Below are 17,955 nucleotides of genomic sequence, written 5' to 3'. Positions count from 1 at the left end.
AGCTAGCGAACGACAATGGTCAAGGGGGCCTTGCGACATGCACCGCTTGACCCCCAAATGGCATGTGAACATGAAACGGCCGGTCCACTCAGGACGCCCCTAAGCTGGTTGCCAGATTAAAAGAAGGGCATGAAATGTGTCCTGAAAGCTGATTGCCCGAAAATAGTTTGTTTACCATTACGTTCTTCTCCCCGCGAAAGCTTTGTCTGGTGATTATTGGTTGAGGATGGAAGAGTGAGTGGCCGGAACCCTTCACATACATGAAGAAAGAGTCAAGAAGAAGATGAGCTGCAGATGCATAGTACGCGGCACGAGCTGGTTCACATGCTGGACAATTCAAAGCAACATCATGCTCCTGGGTCACGAGATCATGATCATCAGCTATGTATGCTGAGTTTGTCCCTTTCTGCATCTGTCCAGATGCTTCGTCCAACTTAAACTATCTGTCTCGGTAGAGTCGCGAATAATGCAGACACGATTATCATTGCCTAAATTTCAGAAAATGGTCGAACCCATGAGTCCGTATAATTGGTTTTGTCGAGCATTGATAAGTCTGCACAATACGTATAGGCCGATCCGTTTTATCTTTTTCCTATGTATAAGAGAAATCTCCATAAGAGAGAATCTGTTGTGGTTAGAGTTTGAAAGAGGACATTGAATTGGTCATGAAGTGGCTCTCTTTCATGCAACTTTTGTGAACGTCGGCAGGCCGAAGAAGAGCAGACATGCTGACGCGATCCTCGCCACACTCCTTGTCGAGCATCCTTATTTCACAACAAAGTGATACGGGACCAAATCTTCCCTGCCCCACTCCTTCAGATCCCCAAGTGAAACCTCTTAACAGACACTCAGACACGCACATGTCCATGATACAATTTTATGTGAGTCTACGCACGCGTGCAGGCGGAACATTCGCATGCAAAGCAAATTAGTGGGTAGGAAAGCACATATGCTTAGCGTGTACATACTAGAAAATTTGTTGAGTCGATACGTCGAGGCTCGAATTTCATTACTAAGAGATATGCATATACAAAACCATGCTATGGCGACTTGACATTCGTGAGATGATCTCTGATCAACGCTCATAATACAATTGAATCTATCACAAGTCCTCTATGCTGACACACCCTTTCTCTCTCTATCGAATTCACAGGAGCAAGCCCGAGCCCATCTCTACCTATAATCAATTTGTACATAACGTAGTTCGACTTCAAGACAAGCATATGTTCATATAGCAGTTAGAGGTGTAAATTAATTAGTCTGGAACATGCAGAAAGAAAATTCCTAGAAGCTTCGTGTGTTTCTGTGCCCATTAAGTCCGCCAATGTTTCCGTCACTCACTTTAATGTTGAGCTATACTGCAGTACTGCGATATGGCCTTGTTTCAGCATATATAGTTTAAATCAGAACTCGAAATATAGCTGCCGCAGTTGAGAGAGTTATCCTGAGCTCTCTCCTGAAACCAGATGCCATTGTTGACAGCGTCAAACGGGAATCCGAACCCGAAATCCATCATTGCAGCGGCCTCATCGAGGGTTCCTTTGTTGCAAGTGAGCAGCGAAGGCTTTCCGTCCATTGCCAAAGACGATGACGAACTCGAGATGCTGGATGAATTAGAAATGCTTGAAGTCGATACCTTTGAACTCACCTCGATTTCATTAGACTTTATGTGATCGAAGCCTGTGTAAGGATAATAAGCCGAATTGGGAACATTAGCAGTAGTTGCTCTGTCATATATAACCTGGCATTCGGCAGCTGTGAAAGTGTTGATCCCCGAAACTGAAAATCCACGGTGGTACATGTCCAGATTTGGCGAGCCAGAAGGATGGTTGCTTGCGAACCCGAGGAGCGCAGGGGCGTTGGAAGTGGACATTGTGTTGTAGCTGCTGTTATTAGCCCCATTAACTTTTCCAGCGAGCCGTTTCTTCTTCAACTTGGTGTTCCAGTAGTTCTTGACGTCGTTGTCCGTTCTTCCGGGCAATTGAGATGCTATGACAGACCACCTAACAAAACAAAAAAAAAAAAAAAAAAAATGTATGTTAATATGATATATATGAATAATTACAAGTGAAAACAAAAACAGTGGTTAAACTGTAGCCCAACTCTTGTCATTGTATGTGCACACGCCGTCTTAAAACCAGGGTATGATGTCTTCTGATGTAATTATTACTCGATTAAAAGTGAATCCCATTTTCCCCCAAAAAGTAGATGTTCTTCACTCAATAGCTCCAATTTAATCATTCGAAGCATGCTTGCATGAATTTGACTGTAACCAAGAGAGTGAAACGAGTATCGATTCCCTTGAACTTACAAATAGAGGATGATTTGTTTCGGGAGCGAGGAACTACCAATGATAATCTAAGACAAACAGGGAAAAGTTAAGCTGAGAAATTGCCTGCTTCCTATTTCGTTGTAGAGATTGCATATGATATTATCTTCATCTTCAGTGAAACCACCATGCTTGATATCTGGTCTCAGATAATTGAGCCACCGTAAGCGGCAACTCTTCCCACACCGTCTAAGGCCTGCAATATGTAGAGCACACCATCATAAGGAGATGAACCGAGGATTGAAAATGAATAAAATTCTCAAATTTTAGCTGGAAAGAAAATAGCTTGAATGGTAATTATGAACCAAAAAAAAAAAAGAGAAAAAAACGAAAGCAAGACTTGTAAATGAAGGAAAGGAAACTTGTGCAAGAAGAAGTAGCTAAGAAGAGAGACAATAACTTCCACAGCTGAAATGTCTGAACTTTTAATGGAACAGTTTGGTTCAGAACTCCTAAGAGCTTCAAATTTTCTTTTAGATGATTAATTGCGTTTGCACTCATGCTTATTTATACCCATGAACGTGAGCAGTAGAATCCTAAATCGCTAAATATGCACGTTTCTTGCGATCTGAAGGCTCTCTCGATGCAAGTCCATTGCACATAGGCAAGTCTTAAGTGGTAACCAAAATGGTTGTCTAAAGGGAAGATAGACCTGCTTTCTTGGGCAAAGCAATCCAATTTCCACCAGTGCCATGAGCTTCCAGATAGCTCTTGAGAGTTGCATCTTCTTCAGGCGACCACGGTCCTCTCTTCACGTTAGCTTTGTCACAGCATGGTGCTCTTCCCATGGCTACTCAACAGAGGGAGAGAGAGGGGGGGGGGGAGAGAGAGAGAGAGAGAGAGAGAGAGAGAGATGGTAATGAACTGTTCAAAACCTGTGGGCTTCTAGTGTGGGGTTTTATAAAGTTGGTGAAGATTGACCTGCAATCTTCCCTGACTCCCTCCCGGTATTCAACTTTAATGCTTTTGTTTTTCGCATTTTTAAATGCATTGCTACTTTGTTCTTTTTGCTCAATCTCAAGAGGCTCAGGCAAAAAACAACTGATCACATGTGATTGGACCTTCCATGCTGGATGGAATAGCTGACTACTCGATTAGCTTGATGAGACTTAACTTGCATGCCAAGGTGAATAAACAATTGATCTACAATATCGAGTCCAATGGTTTGGAGTCAATGACTCGTAAATTTATCTGCATACACATAAGACTACTTTGAACTTCAAACAGGCCGGTTTTTCTCTCATCTTTTTTTCATGTTTTCTCACTTTTTCCTTTAGGTCTTTCTCAAATTTTGGCTCCTCCTTCTCTTTCTTTCAGGTTAGCTGTATCCGCATGTAAACTACATTATCTGTGCGGTCAACACAGTATCAATATTTATTTTGACAAAACTGTAGCTTACTTTAGTGAGAAAAACTATAGTTTGCTTTATATGGATGAGAATAATGGAGGCACACTTTTTAGCTCATGCCAAAAGCATCAGGTGGTCCCCAAAGACAACTCCATCTATTAGAGCTCCCTCCTGGCCTTCTCGGTTCTTTCCTTTTTGCCTTTTCAAATTTTCGACTCTTTTAGTAGAAGTCTAAGGCTCTTCCTTTAAAAGTCTAATTACTCTGCTTCTCTTCTCTGCTAACAATGTATCTAGCTGTGTTTTGTTTTCTCTCCTTTATTACATTTGAATCTTCTGTGAGCACGAGGTTTTATTGAATTATGGGACATTAGCCATTGAATATGAGGTAATCTTTCCCCTAGGTTGGTTATTACGAGACGTCAGTGCACCCTTCTACCATGAATTATGTGTACTTCAGACAGGCGTTTTGCATTTACCTATGAAAACTCCAATAACCAACTTATGTTTTATCACTAATAGAAAACCAATATTCCAGATTTACTTGGATGATAAGCATGGCTTGTTCTATATTCAATTGAAGGTTGACTATTTCTTACTTCTATTAAGTGGTGGCGCTTAAGTCGTATTTAAATGAAATTTGGGTGCAATATATTCGCTGTCATAGGTTCTAGACAAAGATCAATCCAGAGACTCGTAGTGGAATGACAAGACTTGAGTTTTGAGTACCTCAGTTAAGAAACGGAACCTTTCCGCTTAAATGACATTGTCAGCATATATGAATGATTCAACCTAGGTATTGAGACATCCCTAAATACATGCAATATCCTGATACTTTTAGAAAAAAAAAAAAAAGATGTCCAGCTCTGATTCAAACTTACAGATTTATTCATAAATGCTGATAATGTCATCTCAGATTCAAACTTACAGATCTCATGTTGTAAGCTTAAGGAACGAAGCGGTCAAGTGGTTGAAGCATTCCACTCCAACGTATGGCCTCGTGGATGTGATGTTACCAACAAGATGAGTACATGCATCATAGTACTCATTATTCAACATGAAAAGCTTTAAATATGTAGCAAACTGTCCATTTCAACTACATAAATATCAGAAACTCAACTCTCACAAACCTAAACAATTCATATCTTCCGATTATAACAACGACACACTTTCCATGGAAAAAGAAGTTGCCTTACACATTTTTTGGAGAAATTCTGGCTTACCAAGTCAAACCACATCAAGAATGCTGCTAACTATTAGTTACATTAGATAAAGATGATGGGATTTCATTTTCTCTGTGGAAGAAATAAGAAATGACTACATCTAGCACAATCTAAAGTATGTGAAAACTTATTGTCTTATCACTAAATGGGTTTCAGGACCTTGATCAAGATTGGCTGGTACTAAGGTGAGAATTCATAAACCGAGTCAATAATACCAACAAAGCTGCATCTTTTATAATGGGGTCAAGGTCTGTCTCTTGTAGCATTCTTAGAGCTCATGATGCACATCCTGTTTCATAACAAGGATCTTAAGGGCTATAAAGTCTAAACTATTTTAAAATACTTATGTCACATCTAAATCCACCCATAAGTTAAGCTAAAGGGATTTCTCACCGACTGCTAATTAAGCATATTTAACTACTTGTCATCATTCAGCAATTACTGCGCAGGTCTTAATTGTTAAGCCGCAGTAACATGTGCGCTTACGTTGGAGCATGCATCAATAGATTAGTGGACCAAGTCCGAAAGGAGCTGCTCGGGGTTGATTAACTATAGGCTTGTCTAGAGAAACCATAATGGACACAATTAATCTGGTAAATGCAGAACGATTCGGGTTTTACTGTTCACATTCTAAGCCCTTTTACCTTCTTCAAAGATGACTGTTGGTGGCATCATATACCTTCAAACCTAAGTTGGTGAAGGAAAAAGTTAGGTGGCTTGAGTATTGTGCAAGTCAGAGAAACCCAAGCGGAACTTTTCTGATATAGTGGACCCAGTCTCATCCTGATAGAAGAAATTTAGGGACAGCTTGAGTGGTAAAAAGGAACTCTCTCATTTGATTCAAACGATATTTTATTTTTAAACTCTCTGTCGTGATTTCAAATCTTTTAAAAACCTGCATGTTCATTGGTCTGGAGTTTCCTATAATAATGTTCATCTCGATCGGTTCTGTAATCTCACAAAGCCATTGGAGTGGAATTCACTGTCCAGGCCTGTTTGGGATCCTTTATAAAAGTACTTCACCAAAATCCATGTTCATTGAAATTGAGAAACTGCTCAAGTTTTACTCTTTATCCCAAAAATCTATGCAGATTCACGGAATGATATAAACCCTCTTTGAGCTAATTATTCGGTAGTTGCGATCCACACGACAACAAGCGAAAACGCAACCGAAAAGGGATTTGCATCGCGAAGCTCTTAATAAGCCTGCCAAGGCCTGCATGAGCTTAGAAACTCTTCATCTTGGAGAAGAAGAAGCTGAGGAGTTCTTGGCCCTATAAACTCTTGACTAATATCAACCTGGAAGAGATCTTCTAGCCCTGTATGAGGACAGATATGCCAAAGGATATGGTGCTTTGATCTTTCGGGGTAACCTGTATTTGGGATTTTTCCAGAGAATCATTTGTCTTGTCACGCCACAAAACTGGAGATGCATCCGGAGCAATTATGGGATTCTTTATCTGTCATTTCACATGGCTGTATCGTGATCATATTTGTCGAGCTAGAAAGGGTCGGGACCTGATGATCGTCCCTTGTAACAGCTTTCTCTATTCGAGTGCTGTGATGAAACAAGACCTGGACTGAGTCAACCCAGCGTCAGCATTTCTCTCTTTTCTTATCCTTTTTTTCTTCTTTCAACTTCTTTTCCACGTCACTATTTTTACCATATACTTCTCGTGACAGGACCTTGAGAGAGTGACTTGTTCAACTTGGGGACCTAGTTATTCTCTGAATAACCATCCGTTTGACTATAGAGAATGGAGGCTCTCATGCCTATCATTATGCAATATTCAGTTTCATCTTCTTTTTTTATATCCAAAAGAACTATGAAATAGAACCGAATTATATAAATTCATTATCGAATTATTTTAGAGAATTCAAGCTTATGAATCACGATAGATGGGTTGTTTTGGTTGTAGCTTGATACCGAATCAAATTGAGAAAAATGGTTTGGTTTCGTTTGATTTTTCTTTTATGTATTGAAAAGTAAGAAGTTTAGATGAGGAGAAAACGGCTCTTCTAACCCAACTCGGTGACTTTGGCTTGGCGTCCGAAGCCCGCACCTAAGGCCGGGTCCATGGGCAGATGAGAATTTCAATCCGCGGGCCTAATTTTTTGTCTGGAGTCCTCCATTTTATTTCAATTGCAAAAAGGGGTCCGAAACGGCCCACTAATTGGGAAGAAGACCCGTCCGTCTTCCTTTCTTTCATTTTGCTCCTCCTCGTTCTCTCTCTCTCTACCCCCCCGCGCGCGCTCTCACGGCACACACTCGAGGCTCGAGGTTCGATTCGGTTGGTTTTTCGCTTCTCTTGATTCTGTCTTGATGGAGCTAGTGTTCTCCTCTTGCTTCTTGCTGCGTTTTGTATCGGGTTTGTTTTGCCGGGTTGATGTTTGATTGGAATCGAGGTGCCGGTTATTGGGAAAATTAGATTGTTAAATTTCGAGCTATGGTTGAGTAGAGCTTTAGATGCATGCAGAAGTGTTGGCTCATCCATGGAGCGTCAAATTGAACTGGGAATTTTAGCTGTAGTCCTGTTCATGTTAAACCCCACAGGGTTTAAGATAGATTGATTGATGATGCAATTCTCAGTTCAAAGTTCATGTGCTCTGTGCTTGGGTTTTCTGTGTGGTGCTTGCATTGTGTCGTTCCGCCTCATCGAAAATGTGGGTCATTTTTTATTGTTGTAATTGGGGATTTATGGATGGTGGTGTTCTCCACAAAAATGCTCCAATTTAGGTAGGATCATTTCATGTAAGGGCGTGCGCTTGAGGTGTAGGTTTCGTCTACCAAGTTATGGATAGCTAGAAGATGATGTTTTGAATATGCCTCGTATTCCAGTTGGGTATGAGTTTTGGAAGATTGCAAATGGCGGCGGGCTTAGACTGAAGTTACAGGGAATTTGAAGATCCTTTTTCCCATTGGAGCCCTTTTAAAAGCTTTAATTTTAAGATCTATATGATGGCATGGCATGTTCATGATTCACCTGCTGGCTGCTGATTGTGCTTCCCTTAAATTGATTTTCAGGATCAGATGACATGACTGTTCTAAAGAGGTATGTGCTGAGGTTGTTCATATCCTTGAAGTACGTCACGGCAAATGTCGTGGACCGGAATAATGGGCAGATTGTAGCCACAGCATCAACAGTGGAGCACTCCATCAAGAACTCTCTAGAGTGTGGCAGGTCTTGCAATGCTAAGGCCGCAGGTGTCGTCGGAGATGTGCTCGCCATGCGACTCAAGGTGGAAGGTCTTGAGCATGGACTTGGGAGAGGCATTCATGTTAATATGAACAAGGAGATAGAGAAGAAAGGATTCAAGAATAGAACAAAGATCTGGGCGATTGTCAATGCTCTAAAGAACAATGGCGTCAAACTCATCCTTGATGAGAAAGAGGAGGATCCTCTTCGGCGGAGTTATTAGACGGTTCCTTACTTTTGTCTTTCTCTGTATGTGAACTCTCGCCATCTTTGCTGAATGCAGTGAAACAGAAAGACGATTTGTACGAGACTACAACGACCTGTGCAAGATGTACATCTTTGGTCTCGAATGAGCCTGTGCTGGAATGGTCCTCCTTTGGCTCTCAAGTATGCTGTGCTGAATTTGGGCCATTTTTTCTCCTCCATGCCCACTGCCCACAGTGACTAAAGGATTATCGAAGCATATTAACATCTGTTCATTTATGATGTCCAGATCAGGGATCAATCTGCTGAGTTTGTTTTCTTTTCATTTGGTTTTCAAAGCAGCATTATCCAGCTTCTCTGGTGCGCTTATGTTTGCCAAAAAGTGAACTTCCTGTTTGGGTTTACTCTTGAAACCAAGGCTGAGCAAAGGATCTTTTTCTGAGTTTTGAAATTGCCTGATTGCTGTACTGTATATGATATCCATCAACCTCTATGTGTATGATAAGTGGTTATCTTGGATGATGACTTTATATTATCAGTTAAGAGCAGCAGTCTAACTCTAGTTACTATAAATCTCTGCTTCTGGAAACCCGAAAGAGCTAGAAAATCATCCCACAGGTTCATCAGATAGCCTTAAAATATTGAGTTGCACTCATCACCTCATCATATCTCTACATCAGGGGTCAGTGTTGGCATTGTATATTTGGTTTGAATGATACAACTTGCCAACTTAAGATAACATTGATCAGGACATCAAGGGGCAAAACTTAGACATGTTTGCCAACTTAACCAAAACAATCTTTGCTAGTTTATTGGTTACATTAATGATACGATGTAACCAATCAACCGCATTGTCTTTTGTACTCTAATCTGCAAGTTGGACGCTTCCTTTGCTTCTCCCAGTTTATTCTCGTATGGTGCGCTTGTCTCATCATCGACAAATTACTCCTTACAAGCAAGTATTTTTCCTACTCCAAAATGTAAATTTATATCCATTATTATTAACTTTTGTGCGAACAAGCACATTAATAAATGTTATTTAGTAAAAAAATATATCGACTCATAAATCAATAGGTATGTATAAACTCTTCATTTAGGATGATTCTATTACTTCGTAGGGAGAAGTTAAAATATTATTCTGTGTGAGCAAAATATGAAAATTATTTGTACTGTCAAAACTTATTGGTAACAAAATTTTGGCTGGCAACTTGTTTAGTCGGCAATAGGTTAGTAACTTATCAATATTTTTATGCAAGTAAAAATTACCACCACCTCTTTCAATAATTTACCAAATGCTAAGTGAACTCAAATGGAATTTTGTAATTCTCTATTAAAGTTATGATTTTGACACATTCGTAGGCTACATAATCAAATATTAATAAAATAGTGAAATAGTTAATAATTTCAAAAATAATTCGGTAACTATTGATTATAAGTACTGGTGATTTATCAAGAACTGCATAAATTGTCTGTCAAAAGTTCTTCACCGAAAATTAACAGTCATCACTTTATCCCACAAAGCAGCAGAATCCCGCCTTCTTCTCCACATAGCCCGATAACGTCGTCTCGACCAAAGGGAGGGGTCCAAAATCCAGAGAGCAAGAGAAGGTTGGACAAGGCAGGCTGACCACAGCCACTACCATTGGGACCCACTGGATGTCACAATCTTAGTACACTATTTTCCATCTTATTCAATCCGTTCGACTCAAAGGCTCATCCAATGCTCCGTACCAGCATGTGAAGTTAGAAATGATCAAAGAAATCCTCTCTTGTGCAGTAGGGAAAAACTACTATACATAGCGAACCCACCAGACAACCCGATGCACAAGACAAGGCAAGGCAAACAAGCAAGTGCATTATCTTCGTTCTGTGTGAGAAAGAGAGAGAGAGAGAGAAACCAAAAGAGAAGCAAGGTTTCACTACAGCTTCTGGAGAGAGAAAATGGAGAGCTTCCCAGCGATCAACATGGAGAACTTGAATGGTGAGAAGAGAGCAATCACCATGGACAAGATCAAAGGGCTCGAGTATTTCCGAAGCCCCTTGATCAGGTCGGGCTTCGGGCACGGCGGGTAGTTGCTAACCTTGGTGCCGAAGTTCGGTCCATAGGACCCGTAAAAGGCCTTCTTCAAGTAACCTTTCTCCAGGCCCAGGTTCTCACACAGCAGGTCCATGAGTTCCTCCGCCAGCTTCTCCAATTTCAGTGCAAACTCCTTCATGACTTTCCTGCACATCAAACGGCAGAAGGTCATCAACGATGGATGCGGAGCGGAATGTAGCTTTTCATTTAAGTTGATAAATTCTCATCATCAGTTACCTGTAGTCATCATCGAGATCTGGGATTTGGGAGATGTTGGAGACAGGAAGGTGCTTTCCCAGTCCAAGTCGTGGACCTCTGTCTGGACATACTCGAGCCCTTTGCTCGCCACCAGCTCTCTGAACCTTTGCTCCATGCACTTCTAGTGCCCCTTTGTCATGCTTTCGACCGTGTCCATAAGCTCGGGTGGAATCCCATGATTCACCAGCTTCATTTGGTCATTTCCCAAGGCATGACAATCCAAAATGTTAGACCCACTTTTTTAAGCATAAAATATAGGTTACAGAGAGAGAGAGATACCTCAAAGAAGCCCCAGTTCTCGCAAGCATCTTTGATCTTGTCCATGGTGATTGCTCTCTTCTCACCATTCAAGTTCTCCATGTTGATCGCTGGGAAGCTCTCCATTTTCTCTCTCTAGAAGCTGTAGTGAAACCTTGCTTCTCTTTTGGTTTCTCTCTCTCTCTCTCTCTCTCTCACAGAACGAAGATAATGCACTTGCTTGTTTGCCTTGCCTTGTCTTGTGCATTGGATTGTCTGGTGGGTTCGCTATTTATAGTAGTTTTTTCCTACTGCACAAGAGAGGATTTCCTTGATCATTTCTACGTTCACATGCTGGTACGGAGCATTGGATGAGCCTTTGAGCCGCACAAGAGAGGATTTCCTTGATCATTTTTATGTTCACATGCTGGTACGGAGCATTGGATGAGCCTTTGAGTCGAACGAGGATTATAAGATGGAAAATTACTAAGATTGTGACATCCAGTGGGTCCCAATGGTAGTGGCTGTGGTCAGCCTGCCTTGTCCAACCTTCTCTTGCTCTCTGGATTTTGGACCCCCCTTTGGTCGAGACGACATTATCGGTGATGAACATGAATGTTGACAGTCATCACTATGTGGAGAAGAAGGCAGGATTCTGCCGCTTTGTGGGATAAAGTGATGACTGTAAATATCGGTGATGAATTTGACAGACAATTTATGCAGTTCTTGATAAATTACCATTACTTATAATCAATAGTTATTGAATTATTTCTCCTTTGGAGCACTATGCCATATTGTTTGGAAGGATAGGAATAGCATTCTATTCAGGGACCAACCTCTCACCGTCTTGGCGATAAAGAACCATCTATTTAAGTTGATAAGAGATAGGGCTAATACCTTCAGGAATGTGGAAGACAACTTCAAGAACATAAGGTTGCAAAGGAGCTGGGGCATTAATCCCATTATCTTCATCGGGGTCCGTGAAAGGTTTTGATGGAAGTCGGAGGGTTTTTTCTCCCTTGCCAAGCTGTTCGTATTTAGTCGATTGTTTATTCGTGTTGTGCTTGTTGTTACTGTTTGGTTCGTTCCTAGGTTGGGATACCACGGTTGCAATTTTATATCATAGCATCATTTTACTTATAATGAATTCTTATCTTGAATGCAAGTTTTTGATGTCTTGATTTTTTGTACATTTGGCATTTTCTCTATTTACATATTACATTTACCAAAAAAAAAAAAAATAGTTACTGAATTATTTCAAATTATTGACTATTTCACTATTTTATTAATATTTGATTATGTAGCCTACGAATGTGTTAAAATCATAAATTTAATAGAGACTTACAAAATTTCATTTGAGTTCACCTAGCATTTGGTAAATTATTGAAAGAGATGGTGGTAATTTTTACTTGCATAAAAGTATTGGAAAGTTAGGTGCGTTTGGTTGTGTTTCGTTTAAAAATTGTTCCAGAAACAAAATAAAAAAAAGTGTTTCTATTCCCGGGAACAATTTACAACAAAAACGCGTTTGGTAAACTTGTTCCTAAACAAAAAATAAATAGAAACACGTTTGGTAAATTTGTATAATTTTTTTATTTCTTTTATTTTTTAATATTTTTATTTTATTTTTCTATTTTCTTTCTTATTTTTCTTATTTATTTTTCCTTTTTTTTTTTTTTTTTCTTCTTTTGGCCGGTGCCGGCTTCGGTCCCATGGCCGGCGACGGGCGAGGGCCGGCCTCGCCACCACGGCGAGGCTCGGCCTCGCCGGCCCGTGAGGCCGAGCCGGCCGTGGTCGGGCGAGGCTCGGCCTCGCCTTGGGCCGGGCGAGCTCGAGCGCCCCGCATCCCAAGGCCGAGCTCGCCCGGCCGGCGAGGCTCGGCCTCGCCGGCCACCGCTGTGCAACGCCGACCCGGCGGGCGGTGGCCGGGCAAGGCCGAGCCTCGCCGCCGGCCGGGCGAGCTCGGCCTCGCCGCCGGGCGAGCTCGGCCTCGCATGGACTGGGCAAGCTCGAGCTCGCCCGGCCAAGGCGAGGCCGAGCCTCGCCCGGCCCACCGCGCTCGCCTCGCCGCCGGGGCCGACGAGCCTCGCCGTGGGGGGCGAGGCCGCCGGCCCGTCGGCCTGGCCGCCGCCATGGCCAAGGCCGGCGACCGGCCAAAGAAAAAAAAAGAAAAAAGAAGAAGAAAAGAAAAAAAGAAAAAGAGAAGATATTCTGAGATTTTGTTAAACAAGAAACAATTTTTGTGTTTGCTTTGTTTCTTTTTGTTCCTCAGTGTTTCGTTTCTTTTTGTTCCCAGGAACAAAAGAACAAAAAAAAATTTCGTTCCCGGGAACAAATGTGCAGCCAAAGACTAGCCTATTGCCGACTAAATAAGGGCGCGTTTGTAACGATTCTTCCTGAGCCGATTCTAATCGAATCGATTCTTTTTTATTCCGTTCCCTGAACCGATTCTAAGCATTTTAAGCCGTTTGGTAATTGTCCAAAATTTCGATTCCTCGGGAATAGAATTGCGTTTGGTACCGTGTTCATTAATTGTTCCAAATCAATTTCTTTTAATTTTTAAATAATTTTTTACTTTTTTCCTTTGTTTTCTTTTTCTTTTTTCATTTTTTCATTTTTTTCTTTTCATTTTCCTTTTTTTCTTTTCTTTTTCTTTTTTTTTTTTCCTTTTTCTTTTCTTTTTCTCATCTTCTTCTTCTTCTTTCCGCCTGGTCGCCGGACTGGGGCGACGGCCGCACGAGGGCCTGGGCGACCTCACGGAGCGTCGCCGACCCTCGGCGAGGCGGGCCCTCATCCGCCGAGGCTCGCCGAAAGCCGGCGAGGCTCGCCTAGCCCCGCCGAGGCTCGGGCCGAGCCGATCCGGGCGAGGCCGAGCCCCACCTGGCCAGCCGACCTCGGCTCGGCCGGGCGAGGCTCGCCGGCCGAGCCCGGATCTAGCGAGGCCGAGCCCCACCTTGGCCGTGCCGACCTCATCGGGCCGGGCGAGGCTCGCCAGCCACCGGGGGGCCGGGCGAGCCTCGCCCGGCCACCGGTGGGGGTCGGGCGCCGAGGCTCGCCCCCCCGCCCTGGTCCCGGCGAGGCGGCCTCGCTCGCCCGGCGAGGCTCGCCCGGCCTCGGCGAGGCCGCCAAGCCACGGCGAGGCTCGGCCGCCGGATCCGGGAGGCCGAGCCTCGCCTGGTCGGGCAAGCCTTCGGCGAGCTCGCCGTGGGCGGGCTTGCCTCCGGCGAGCTCGCGGACTCGCCCGGTCCGGGCGAGCCTCGGCGAGCTCGCCGGGACCGGCGGCCGGCGGCCGGCGGTGGCGGCGGCGGCGGTGGCGGACGGTGGCGGGCGGTGGCGGATGGTGGATGGCTGGTCGCGAGATGGCCGAAGGAAGAAGAAAATTTATTGATTTTGATTCTCAAATTGTTAGAACAAGAATCAACTTTTTTTTTATTCTTGATTCTATTCTGCTGTTCCCTAACAAATTTGCTCCCTAAAACAAAAATTTACCAAACGCGATTCTAGCCGAAACCGATTCCTAACAAAGACCGAAGACTGTTGGGATGGTTACCAAACAGACCTAAGTTGCCAGCCAAAATTTTATTAGATGGAAAATTACTTTTTCGCGGAAGAGAGAAGAGAAGCAGAGGAAAAGACCATGGCGATGGCGATGGCGAGCCGAGCTCTGCTCCTGCTGAAAGGAGCGATGCCCACGAACCATCGCCGCCTCCTCTTCACCCGCGACATCGCCACCTTCTCGAGCTCAATCCCTCTTCTCCATGCCAGGCTCGACCGGGCAATCATCCGGAGCTGCTCGACCTCGAACTCTCCCTCCTCTCTGGAGCCTCCGGACTTGCCTCGCTTGGCTGCAACCGCTCGCATTTCACTCACCCCTCAAGAGGTAGAGCGTTACGGTGTAGCCTGACGCGCTCTTCTTGGGTTGTTTCTGCAATCTGTTTCGATCTTGTGCTTCGTTTCTGTTCCAATGCTCCGGCTTTTTCGTTTCCAGATTGAAGAGTTCACTCCGAAGATTCAACAGGTGGTGGATTGGTACGCCTCTCTCTGTCCCTTCTAGGAATTCGCGTCTCATTCGTAGTGAAACGTCTCGATTCTGGCGTGGAAATTGGTAATTAGCAGCGTCGCTTGAGGTGGCTTTTTGGAAAATGCTGCCTTTCCGAACGAGGTTCACGACCTGTTAAAAATGCCATCTTGGTTTAGTTCATCCTCTAACGCTCCGAATAGGCGCACGAGTTCATCCACTCCTCTGTTATGGGCTTTTCAGGGGTTAGCTTAGTAATGCAAGTTTTTGGATTCTAACCCGTGAATTGGAAACATGAATGTTGGGGATGTTGATAACTGTGATGAGCAACTCTTTCTTGCCAAAGATATTGACTTTATCCAGTCCGTGTAGTCGATTTTCGCTGTCTTTTGTGCTGTTTTTCTGAAGGTGTGCTAATGTCAGGTTTGGACAGCTTCAAGATGTGGAACTCCAAAGCGTCGAACCTGCATTAAGAGCAGGTTCTTGAAGCATTACTATGAGATTGTTAATTTGTCTTCAAAGTGTGCTGTTGCAGCAAAATTGTGAGAATTTGCATTGTTTATCTATAACATTTCTGGTTGATCGACCTTGTAGATACGGATGGCGACCAATTGCGGGAGGATGTTCCTGAAACGTTTGATAACAGGTCATAGTTTCCCTTTCATCTCTTTTTTTGAGGTTGCTGCACTAGCGATTGATTATGTATTGTTTTTGCCTTTTGAGTTGAAGCTTGACTTTGTTCTGCAACAGGGAGGCCTTGATATCTTCTGTTCCAAGCTATGAGGAGCCATTTATTAAAGTCCCCAAAGTTTTGAACAAGGAGTCAGAGTAACTTCATCCATCTCCAGGGTTAGTTTTTGATATGAAGACGCTTTGTCGGCGCAACTTGATGGAAAGCCAGTGAAATTTCAGATTGACATATTTTGTTACAAATGACAGCATTGAGAACTGTGATGAATTAGCAGTCTATTGCTGATCACTTTGCTTTTAGCCTATGACTTTTGAGTTTGATTGTGTTTCCCTATATGTAGGGGTGGCATTGGCGTCCAGGAAATTGCTCCTGCCTATGATTGAACTCGACCTATCATGCATGCTTTAGCATCTCGCAGTTGACGGCAGTATCCCACTCCATCTTTTAGACATATTAGCGGCACTGAAGTAAGCTAAGATTTTTGAACATGGGGCGAGATGTGAGTCCTCAAAAGGTTAGATTATTGTTTGGAATCTCATAATTGTTCAGCTTTATTTGTTAGTAATTAATGATGTGGAACATGTATGGCAGCCTTAATTGTTGTCTTGGGAGAACTTATCCATCATCACTGGTTAGATGATATGTTTGAAATGTCATCGCTATAGTGAACAGTGATATGTAGCAACTGTGGCTTAAAAGCCCGGTGCTTACAAGGTGGTATGCCATCTCACTTCGCATTTCAAAGAATCAAGAAGGCACTACTTTGGCACATTCCTAACTACTTATGTACTCATTCTTGCCCCCAAAGTCTCTTTTGTGGTACGATAATGAGGCTCCTTTGCGTTTTCTGGGTTATCTCGGAACATGGTCTTCACCTTCTCCAAGTTCCAAGAACTATGCAAATCCCGCAGCTTGATGTCAGTCGAAAGCAAGTCTGCAAAATTCAAATGCGAACCAAATGGGCATGGACATTGGTCACGATAACAAACATGAATCTTGGTCTGTTTATTGATTGTTACATTGATTGTGTGTAAAAAACAGCAGATACCAAAGGTGGTAAATCTCTTCCACCAAGCATAACATAACCTTCTTTTCTATCGCTTAACATTCCTCAAAGATTGCATTTGTTTTCCGTCGACAGAGAGTGAAAGATCCTCTATAGGTGCCTCAAGAGCTTCGATGTCGCCTACAGGTTTCCCTAGCGTAAAAGACCCAAAAAATCTGTCTTATTATATCATTCTTTCTTGCAGACGCACCCTCCTCGTTTAGGACGTTATACTTCTACACTAGTTCATTTGGTCAGGGTACTTCTTCAGGTTGGTCAAGAGCTTGTCAGAAAACCCAATTGCCATTTTGAGGCATCTTAGGCTTAGATCATGATATCTCCAATAGAGGTGAGCATCCGTTCAGGATCACTCCAAGCCCAACTTTACCGGTCCTAGTCCAATTTCCAAAGAGATTAGGTTGGTCCTTGATTTTAAAATTCTTAGATTAGCATGGTGCGGGCTAGTTCTCAATTCTAAGAATTTAGAATTGGTCCAATGCAATCTAACTTGAACCAATTTTGACTATATATTACGTATGCTAGATATATTATATATTTTAGATATATTATATATAGTATTTTTATATTTATTTTAAAGAACAAATCTTAACTTAAATGACATTTATCAAATGACTTTCTCCTCCTCCGGTACTTTTGTTGTTCTTTCTTTTTATCCTCTTTAACCTCACCCTACTTGCCGCATATCATATTCTATATGATAGTCTTATGCATACAAGATGTATTCGGGTTATAAAAAAAAATCCTCTTTTTTTTTTTTTTTTTTTTTAGTTTTAGCTAGTGTGATAATGATAAGAAGATAAGAAAGCACTCTTAGTTCAGTTCGGTAGAACGTGGGTCTCCAAAACCCGATGTCGTAGGTTCAAATCCTACAGAGCGGCTTGCCTTGCTCAGCACTCATCGTTCAATGCTCACAACACTCTTCACTAGCCTCGCTCATTGCCTAGTAAATCAGAAAAAAAAAAAAAAAAAAACAAACAAACAAACAAAGCCTAGTTAGAAACTCTAGAAACTCTTTTCGCTCGTGAGTAATGCTTGCCTCTATTCGCTCGCCTCACTCTCACCCTCGTCTTATAACTCACATTCGTTGGTGGATATATAATTTGAAATAATAAATTTGTCTTTTTAAGGAATGCAAAAAATGAAATAAAAAAATTATCGATTAATCCCAGTTAACTCTGAAACCCAACCAAACCTATAGGATTGGTTCAGTTTTCGATCCTAGGCTCAACCAAGTCAATCTGCGGCCCCAAAAATTGAGAACCAACACTGCATGAGTTGATTATTGGGTTAAGTGCTGAACCGACCCAATC

At 42.6% G+C, this 17,955-nt stretch overlaps 3 protein-coding genes, 1 non-coding gene and 1 pseudogene across 5 annotated transcripts; 3 read left to right on the top strand and 2 right to left on the bottom strand.

Moving 5' to 3' along the window:
• Nucleotides 1-988: 988 nt before the first annotated feature.
• Nucleotides 989-3,168, bottom strand: LOC104436278 (transcription factor RAX2). The gene is made up of 3 exons (XM_010049006.3): nucleotides 2,982-3,168; nucleotides 2,396-2,525; nucleotides 989-2,003 (listed from the first exon to the last, which is right to left on the bottom strand). The coding sequence occupies exons 1-3, from the start codon at nucleotides 3,115-3,117 to the stop codon at nucleotides 1,385-1,387; spliced, it is 885 nt and encodes a 294-aa protein (XP_010047308.2). The 5' UTR covers nucleotides 3,118-3,168; the 3' UTR covers nucleotides 989-1,384.
• A 3,906-nt stretch (nucleotides 3,169-7,074) lies between these two features.
• On the top strand, nucleotides 7,075-8,836 carry LOC104436277. Of its 2 annotated transcripts, none has more exons than XM_039308048.1 (2): nucleotides 7,075-7,188; nucleotides 7,923-8,836. In XM_039308048.1, exon 2 carries the CDS (start codon nucleotides 7,934-7,936, stop codon nucleotides 8,315-8,317), a length of 384 nt encoding a protein of 127 aa, XP_039163982.1. In that variant the 5' UTR covers nucleotides 7,075-7,188; nucleotides 7,923-7,933; the 3' UTR covers nucleotides 8,318-8,836. The 2 variants fall into 2 exon arrangements, with proteins under 2 accessions (XP_039163982.1, XP_039163983.1); XM_039308049.1 differs by having other exon boundaries at nucleotides 7,096-7,178.
• Nucleotides 8,837-9,723: 887 nt separating this feature from the next.
• LOC120291099 lies at nucleotides 9,724-11,120 on the bottom strand (annotated as a pseudogene).
• Nucleotides 11,121-14,458: 3,338 nt separating this feature from the next.
• LOC104436276 (glutamyl-tRNA(Gln) amidotransferase subunit C, chloroplastic/mitochondrial) lies at nucleotides 14,459-16,357 on the top strand. Its single transcript, XM_039308387.1, has 6 exons — nucleotides 14,459-14,750; nucleotides 14,859-14,899; nucleotides 15,312-15,367; nucleotides 15,483-15,534; nucleotides 15,639-15,737; nucleotides 15,920-16,357. The coding sequence occupies exons 1-5, from the start codon at nucleotides 14,508-14,510 to the stop codon at nucleotides 15,718-15,720; spliced, it is 474 nt and encodes a 157-aa protein (XP_039164321.1). The 5' UTR covers nucleotides 14,459-14,507; the 3' UTR covers nucleotides 15,721-15,737; nucleotides 15,920-16,357.
• A 1,092-nt stretch (nucleotides 16,358-17,449) lies between these two features.
• TRNAW-CCA lies at nucleotides 17,450-17,524 on the top strand. The gene has a single exon. It is a non-coding gene; the product is annotated as a tRNA-Trp (tRNA).
• Nucleotides 17,525-17,955: the final 431 nt, after the last annotated feature.

Source organism: Eucalyptus grandis, chromosome 3, assembly GCF_016545825.1.
Source record: "Eucalyptus grandis isolate ANBG69807.140 chromosome 3, ASM1654582v1, whole genome shotgun sequence".
Taxonomy (NCBI): domain Eukaryota; kingdom Viridiplantae; phylum Streptophyta; class Magnoliopsida; order Myrtales; family Myrtaceae; genus Eucalyptus; species Eucalyptus grandis.
This window is presented reverse-complemented; position numbering and strand designations above follow the sequence as displayed.